Source organism: Oncorhynchus mykiss, chromosome 12, assembly GCF_057628025.1.
Source record: "Oncorhynchus mykiss isolate SJ-2025 chromosome 12, ASM5762802v1, whole genome shotgun sequence".
Lineage (NCBI taxonomy): Eukaryota > Metazoa > Chordata > Actinopteri > Salmoniformes > Salmonidae > Oncorhynchus > Oncorhynchus mykiss.
Window position 1 is genome coordinate 30,272,908 of NC_143033.1, and position 9,326 is coordinate 30,282,233.

Consider the following 9,326-nt stretch of genomic DNA (forward strand, 5'->3'; position numbering starts at 1 on the left):
AGTGTGTGTGTACTGTGTAGTGTATACAGTGTATTACCTCTTAAATCGTACTCTTCTCTCCTCCTGACAGAATGTCCCTCTTCAGGACTCTGACCCATCGTTGGGTTTTTTAGGATAGCCTATGTGGAACAGACCATGGACACAGCAGCGCCATTACAGTCATCCCATACATCCTGCCAAGGGACGTGCCCTTACTGCCCTACCCCAGACATCCCCTCATCCCTGGAAGACAACCATAACAACCAGTGTTACACCCCTCTCTTTCTCTCTCACGCACTCACTCAATCTCACTCTCTCTGCATGCCCACATCTGCTTCTAAGGACCTTTCCTCATGCGAAATAATTTGTTCAGTGAGCAAAATAACCATAACATATTAAATAGATGAGATGACTAATTATCCAAGTTTGCATCACAAAATGCGTGCAATGCATGTTCACAATATTTACTTAAACTCTGGTTCAATAATAGTCTTCTTCTCATTGACATTGTTAATCCTTTGACGCGAACAATCACATATTTTTGTGATCATTGTTGAGTGGTCCCTGCAGCGTGCGATCTCAAATACAGTAGTAACAGAATGTATGATGCTACAAACGCGTCTAAACACCATTGTTGTCTGAACAGCATAAATATTTTTGTTGTATTGATGGAAAATAAAGTTCTTAAACTTTATTCCTCATTTTTATATTTTATTGTAAAAGATAAATGCGAACTTCATCATCCAAGCATCACACGGAACACATCCACAGCCAAACTCATTCCATAAACCAGTCTAAATAACGCTGACAAAAGAATTGCGCTGACAAAAAAATAAAACTGAAGTTAGTGACCTAACAGTTTACAATGTACCACATCTCTGGTGAGCATGAGACTAACGTAATGTTGTTTAGAAAATAAATGCGTGTCAGCTATGCTAACAACAGCTCAATTCTTTAAGATGGCAGCCATGTTGGTTTACGTTTGACAAGCAAAAACTCTCTAATCCCAGAATGCTATTCACTATAAAACGCAAATAAACAAAATCAAAGATTGCTGCGCTTATTGCGTGAAAAATATTAACTTAGTTTAGCCACTTTTCAGCATATTACAAATTGTTGATGTACTTGTTACAGTGTATACAAGAACTGGAGCACACGACTTGACAAGTCATTAACCATTTCTGACAAATCACAAATCAAATAAAGGTTTTTACCTCACAGAGCATCACATCAAATACAAGCCTACTGCCTAGCCTAACCATAGTGCAAAACCTAAACAGGGATGAGGGTTTGTGGGAGGGTTCCTTTCATTTGTGGGGGGTTTTCAAATCCGTTGGGGGTAGAAATGGGGGAAGGTATTTTGTGGGGATATGATGCAGGAAATGGGGGATTTATCAATAAATGGGTGGCAAACACAAGAAGGTTATACGCTAAATAAAAATAAACCCCCTGGAAAGAGGGATCGGAGCTGGTAACCCTGAGGTACCAAAGTTACAATCTGATGCCACGTTCAAGACAACTGGGAACTCAGGAAAAAAGTTTGGAACGGTTATCCAATTCGGAATTCCAACTTGGGAACTCGGGCCTCTTTCTAGAGCTCGAACTTTCTGACCCAAAGATCATTGATGCCATGATTTTGCCTAGTTTTTTTCAGAGTTCACAGTTGTATTGAAAGCACCATAAGTCAGTCGAGTTGTTTTAACATCTTTGGTCTGACAGACGCTAATGTGACAAACAGAATGTTCACAAACATGGCGCCACACATAGCCGGCAAATAGCTTAGCATTAGCTCATCATAATCAGTACAACATTCAAGTATTTTACACGCATCATATGTGTCCATTACAATCTATGCAAGAATCGGAATACATTATTTGTCACCAGTACTTGAAAACATGTTAATAAAAGAGTTAACACATTATGATCCATACAAATATCTTGATCGTGATGTGTGTTTTGTCCTATTTTTGTATTACATTTAAATTGATTTTTAATCCCAGCCCCCATCCCCGCAGGAGGCCTTTTGCCTTTTGGTAGGCTGTCATTGTAGATAAGAATTTGTTCTTAACTGACTTGCCTTGTTAAATAAAGGTTAAATAAAACATAAATAACATGATATACAGAAAATAAGCCGCTTACTTCGATAGGAACGTACACATGTCCAAAGTCCAATTTGTAAGACAAAGAACCATGAAGACAATGTGGGCCCCAGCCAGAAAATGTGCTGGGGGAAAATGTTTGTGCAAGGCCTGTTCTGACGAGAGATGCGCAATGTCTTGGGCTCAAGTTGAAGAGAGAAGTTTGTCTGCTCAGTAAAGCCTCAAACATAAATTGTCAGCAAGAGTGAAATGGGCTACTTCTTATGCAAATTAACGAGGAGGCGGAACACACCTCAATCCAAACTTTTGTTAGAAAATAAAACTTGTTCGAAAATATTTTGAAATTGACAAGTCGAAACATAGCCTATTGATAATTAGCAGGCAGTGTGCCTTGGTTTGAGGGCAGCGCGGGTAACTGTCCTGTTGTGTAACAATCACATTTTGGAACAGTGAGAGCATTCTGACATCACGCTCATGAAAAAACTCACGCAGGGGCGACAGTTAGAGATATTTGGAACTCAAGTATGAAAAGGTTATAGGAAAGTTACAGCAGAAATTGCACTGGAGAATATAGTGAGGCCAGGATTCAATAAGATCAGCGTTAACCCACGGTAACCGACAAATGCATGGCTTAACCTTTCTGGCGCAGGCTTTCCGCTAGCGACCCAACTCGACAACATCCGGTGAAATTGCAGAGCGCGAAATTTAAATGACAGAAATAGTCATATTTAACTTTCATGAAAATACAAGTGTCATACATCAAAATAAAGCGTAACTTCTTGTTAATCCTGTGTCAGATTTCAAAAAGGCTTTACGGCAAAAGCACACGATGCGATTATCTGAGGACAGAGTCCTGAACACAAATGCATTAAAAACATTTTCCAACCAGACAAGTGCGCCACGAAAGTCAGAAATAGCGATAAGATAAATGCCTTACATTTGAAGATCTTCTTCTGTTGGCACTCCAAAAGGTCCCAGCTACATCACAAATGGTCCTTTTGTTCGATAAAGTCCTTCTTTATATCCCCAAAACTCGCTTCACTCAATAATCCACCGGTTCCCCTCCTTCACAATGCGTACAAAATTAATCCCAAACGTTACCAATAAACTTCTCCAAACAAGTCGAACAACAACTTAGAAAGACTACACATTCTAGCTAATTTTTCCAAAAACAAGCCTGAAACTCTTTCTAAAGACTGTTGACATCTAGTGGAAGCCCTAAGAACTGCAATCTGGGAGATTTTCACCTCATATTAAAAATGATAGCTATTATAAACAGTGGTCTTTTTTTTGTTGGGATGGTTTGTCCTCGGGTTTTCACCTGCCATATCAGTTCTGTTATACTCACATACATTATTTTAACAGTTTTAGAAACTTTAGAGTGTTTTCTATCCAAATATATATATATATATGCATATCCTAGCTTCTGGGCCTGAGTAACAGGCAGTTTACTTGAGGCACGCTTTTCATCCAGACGTCAAACTACTGCCCCCTAGCCCCAAAGAGGTTTAAATATTGCTTTCGTTTAGGCGGTGGAAGGTGTAACTGTGTTGGAGCTGTCAAAAGCAATATTTAGCTATGCGTTTGTCACTACCGGGGTTAGCGCTGATCTGATTGAATCCTGGCCTGTGTTTGATGGTATTTTTTTTGCACAGTTCATTGTTTTGTATGAGGAAAATGTCACGTTATGTGTCTTTACGCCCATCTCCCTCCACCTATTTCAGAGGCTCTTCAACACACATACATCTCACTCTGGGTTTCTGTCCACCCCATCTCGTTGACTCACTCACTCACTCTCCCACTCGCACTCAGAACATTGTCTGTGGAGGAATGTATTGTTAGATTTTTTTTTCTAGAAGGCAACCATGACATCCACAGATTTTCTGGTTTGATGATATTGGATATTTCCACCCATCTGAAAGACTGCATTAGTGGGGCGCCCTTTAACTCACTGCTCACCTGCATGGCCATGTTAGAATCTTCTGCTTCTGTACAGTACTGTCTTTTCTGAAGACTATGCCAGGGTTGTGCACAGTATCACTACAATTAATCTTGATCCTAAATTAACTATAATAAGCAATTGTATTTTTGATGTCTACAATGTTTATGTTATGCATGTGTGAATGGTAAATGAGTATGTACTGTATGTCTGTGTGTTATGAGAGTGTACAGTATGTTAAGCGTATATATTTATTTCATAAACTGGATATCACGCAACTGCTATGTCAGCACAAAATGCAAGGAGATTATCTTTCAACTTCAGTGTTGTGCCTCAGAGATTCTGAAAGTATTAACACTCCAGGACTGGGTGAACATAGATTATGGCTGCAGGGTGGAATTTCTCTCTTATAATAAACAGAAACTGGTGCACAGAGAAGAGGACTGGCAATAATAAACCAGTACTGTAAATTGTGAAGCATTGATCAGAAACACGTGTTTATTTTTGTATGCATGCTATCTATCCAAATGTTTGTAAATGGTTTTGTATTCTGAGGTGTGTGTGTGTGATCTGGAAACTGCTGGTGTGAACCCATCGTCCACATTGTGTTTCAAAGAAATATTTTACATTTTAAGTAAAAGCGACAGGAGAAAGTGTTTGTTTTGGAAGTGATCTCTGCTAAAAGGTAAATAACTGTATTTATAAACTGTTCAATGTTTGAGCATGCTTTGTATAACTTAAACAGAATACCATGCCATTTGAAATATATGGAAGTTGCACATGTTTGCCGTATTGTGGCTAATTTACTTTTTTATTCAATAATAATAAACAAAGGCTTGTCCATCTCCAGAACTCTCCCTTAATGATGATTCCTCCATTTCAAATATTTTATTTGGTGGTCTATTCCTGATGAGGGGACAAGGGCGGATTGGCCATCAGGCAATTCTTGCAAATGCCAGATGGGCTGGACCATTTTTTGTTTGGTGTAAAAAAAATAATGTAAAAGGTGACATGGCCAGCGGCCCATGGGCCTGTTAATTTGTCATTTTTTAACTTTTTTTTCGCAATTTCTCTGTTATACTGATCTATAAGGAGCCTTTGTCTGATCAGTGGGAAACGGCTGGCCCGGTTTTCTGAGCTGAGGTCATGCAAACTCACATTCTAAGTCAAACGTGGCATCAGCAAAGAGACCTGCTCTTCTGACTCTATCATCAGTTAGACAGCTAAGATCATGGATCATAAAAACAGAAAGGGTGCCTATAAAAGTAGAAAGACCACATTCTAAATTGTCACCTCATCTCATGGGTGGATAAAACCATGATTTGGTCCAACAGTGCATTAACCTCATGATTCTTGTAATGAAAGTGTGTGCCCTGTTCCAGTGCCTGTTTTGCTGGGGCCTGCTGCTGCAATGAGCGAGCCATGCGCTTGTGAGGAAAATGGGTTCTTATCGTATAACATCTCAAAATGAAGCTTCATCCCCTTGTCCCTGTCGAACAGAGGAGGGCCTTAGCGTTCTGTAGATATCATTTATATTTCTCAACTCTCAATATTCAGATCAATAGCAACTATTTTACAACCAAGATATTTTTTAAGGCTTTGAGATATGAAGCGGCGTGCACGAAATGCATATCCACCATTGCGAAGGCCTATAGGCCTATAGGTCTCATGGGTAGAAGCCAACAAATGCAAAGTTTTTTTGGGACATTAAATTGACTGTTGGATGAATAAATGGCTACTAGCAGTATATTTATAGTTAGCGATCTAGTTAATGTGTTTTGAGTTTCCACTTCCTCAAGTAATTAATTGCTATTCAACAAAAACAATCTGGAAATTCTGGAGTCCTATTTTGAAAGTAAAATAAAGCAACTATAGTCTAACCGTCATCCCAAATGTCATGACAATCACGGGCTGGTAAAAGCTAGTCGCATCAGTGACACCAGGAGAAAATGTTAGTCTGGAGCCATGTCATGGTAATTAACACTTAGGGCTCTATTCAATCCGTATTGCGAAAGTTCAGATTTACAACGTCATTGAAATTTAAAGACAATGTTCCTACTTTAGCGGAGACTACATTCACGGTAAACTCTGCATATGTCGGCTCAATCGGAAATTACCTTCACATTTCTATTGCGGAATCTGTGATGCTTCAGCTTTACAGATTGAATAGAGCTCTTAGGGTAGGTGTGGATTCAGGGGAACACATACTGTATGACAGATACTAATGTGCATAGTGAGTCTGTGGCGCGTGCAGGAATGTGGGCTGGTGTCGATAAAATGCCAGGGTGAATTCTTGTCCCAGATTGTAGAAGATAAATAAAACGTTTCCTCTAAAAGTTTCTCCCTCAATGTTGGATGGTTCTTTATATCAGCAGTGAGCATTAATAAGTACCTCTTACCTGTAAACTCTTATGTGGATACGCTTTTGAAAAGCTCCGAACATTCTCTATAATATCCATTTAAAGACAAGAGAAGGGAGAAGCTTCAACATGGCTGTCAGCTTATAAGGAGGTTGATGAATGAGGTAGTAGCAGCAGCAGCCGGATGGGACACCACAGATCAAATCTAACGAACATCAACAGGAGATCATCTCATGATCTGGGATGAAGATCAACCCCAACTCATTATACACTAACTCTTACCTACACAATACAAAAGTATGTGGACACCCCTTCAAATTAGTGGATTTGGCTATTTCACCCACACTCGTTGCCGACAGGTGTATAAAATCGAGAACACATACATGCAATCTCCATAGACAAACGTTGGCAGTAGAATGGCTTTACTGAAGAGCTCAGTGACTTTCAAAGTGGCAGCGTCATAGGATGACACCTTTCCAACAAGTTAGTTCATCAAATTTCTCCCCTGCTAGAGCTGCTCCAGTCAACTTTAAGTGATGTTATTGTGAAGTGGAAACATCTAGGAGGAACAACAATTCGAAGTGGTAGGCCACACAAGCTCACAGAATATTCTAGACGATTCTGTGCTTCAAACTTTGTGGCAACAGTTTGGGGAAGGTCTTTTCCTGTTTCAGCATTGCAATGCCCCCGTGCACAAAGCGAGATCCATACAGAAACGGTTTGTCGAGATCGGTGTAGAAAAACTTGACTGAATGCTGACTGTGTGCCAGGGTTAATTGTCCAACATCAGTAATCAACCTCACTAATGCTATTGTGGCTAAATGGAAGCAAATCCCTGCAGCAAAGCAACATCTAGTGGAACGCCTTCCCTAAAGAGTGGATGGAGGCTGTTATAACAGTAAAGGGGGACCAACTCCATATTAATGCCCATGATTTTGGAATGTGATGTTTCGACGAGCAGGTATTCACATACTTTTGGTAATGTAGTGTACCTAGCTCAATGCAGAACAATATTCTTAACCTGCTGGTCTTGAATCCAGTTTGGATTCCAATCAATTTTAACATATGCATTTATAAGTCTGCTCCACAATGCATAGTTATTACACTTGTCATTACATACATCAACTTACACAGATTGCATGAATAACACACTGAACACACAACTCAACTTGCTTAACGGTATGTTAAACAAAAGGGGATGTCTAACCATGTCACATCCAATCAGTAGCGGTGCCTGGGTAAACTCACAGGGGAAGCCAATCCAGAAAAAAAGCCATATTACAATCTATGTGTTGCATTGTTTGATCTACAACCTGTTCGCTCATATGCCTTGACACCGTGATACAGTATATAGGCCTAACCCCGAGGCAATAAGAAGACACAGTGGCAGAATACATTCAACCACACATTTGTTTAATTACAAAACCAGAGAGAGACATCTGTCTGGTGAAGTCTACAAAACATATTGCATGTAAAAAAAAAAATAATTGCATGCAAAATATTGCATGTAACAAACAGTTACACGACCTACAGCATGGTCAAGCAAGGTAATGTTTCCGATATTTTCGGACTGCTAAACAATTATTGATTTAGAACCACAGAGAGTTACCGCTATTGTGAATTTTTCAGTGCATATGTGGCAATTATTTATTTCAGAAGGAGCCAGCAAAACTGGTTCACTCTATGTGCTCTAGGTCATTGGACACCATAAGACATGCATGTGGTTATTCTTGTAACTGTTATGGCCAACTATGGTTACACCTCTTGGGTCTTTTCCAGAACAGCGGTTCCCCTTTCAGTGGAGTCAGCAGGATAACATCTATTGGTTATTCCTGTAGAGTGCCAAGGTCTGTTGCTATGGTCCTACATGCTTGAAACTATTTCTGTGACTCTACAGGTTGCATGTCCTAATATGAAGGCAATATGATAACTGTGGCTAAACGCCAGAGGTGATAAGCCATTAAGAGAAGTTACTATGAGTATGAAGTAAGGAGAACAATTGTATAAGTAGTTTGTGCCATTACTGAAAGGGAGTTGTTTTCATGATTCCAGCTCAGGCTTTTATTATGAAGTAATAAAACGTCTATTTGAACTTACATGCTCCGGTATTTGTGAAATATGATTGACCAAATATTTCCACGACACCGCAAGTCGCAAATAAAACAGGAGCTGCCGCCACTTTTCCAGCACCATTTAAATTTCAACATTTCAACATCATCTAATCACATATACATAGTCTAATACAGTTACAACTAAAAGATACCAATTGTTTTTTTTTTGTCCAATCCACGTAAGCTAAATATGATGTGGCTGTCCATGGTACTGATTTGTCTGCGTGCAACTAGAAAAAGCATGTTGACACACCTACTTGAAGAAAAACACCAATGCCATCCTCCTCTCTTTCATGTTGCCGAAACAGTCTATGACTCTGTCATACATTTGTTGTCCTAGGCTACCTGGCTAAAATGCTTGCTTGCTAGCCTAACTACCTTTCATGGGCAACGATGCACCAGGCTAGCTATTTAACATTAGCATACCACATGTTGAACTTCCATCCTCTCAGTCCAGGGGCACAATGTATGAATTAATGGTTGGATGAGAATCACCGTTATAATCATTGGCCAGTACGGAGAATTAAGTAAAACCAGTGGTGGAAAAAGTACCCAATTGTCATACTTGAGTAAAAGTAAAGATACCTGAATAGAAAATGACTTAAGTAAAAGTGAAAGTCACCTAGTAAAATACTGCTATCTTAAATAATGTGAAAAGGGGTTTCTTCTCTGCCCACTTCATTTTATGGACAAAGAATCTTCCATGAAAGATAAACAAATTAACAATGAAAGTTAAACCAGGGTCCATATCATTTGGTTCAAAATAAAACATAATATCAGAGTCTTTCATATTAACATTAATAGTTGTTTCTTTTAAAATAAAATCTTCTAACTCACA

At 39.3% G+C, this 9,326-nt stretch overlaps 1 protein-coding gene across 1 annotated transcript in view; it reads left to right on the plus strand.

The window, feature by feature from the left end:
* Positions 1 to 4,141, plus strand: part of LOC110536840 (connector enhancer of kinase suppressor of ras 2) — a 47,739-nt gene extending 43,598 nt beyond the window's left edge. Inside the window, exon 22 of the mRNA XM_090192201.1 lies at positions 71 to 4,141. Coding sequence (XP_090048327.1) covers positions 71 to 118 — 48 coding nt within the window. The 3' untranslated portion in view covers positions 119 to 4,141. The remainder of the gene's footprint in view (positions 1 to 70) is intronic.
* The last annotated feature ends 5,185 nt before the right edge of the window (positions 4,142 to 9,326 follow it).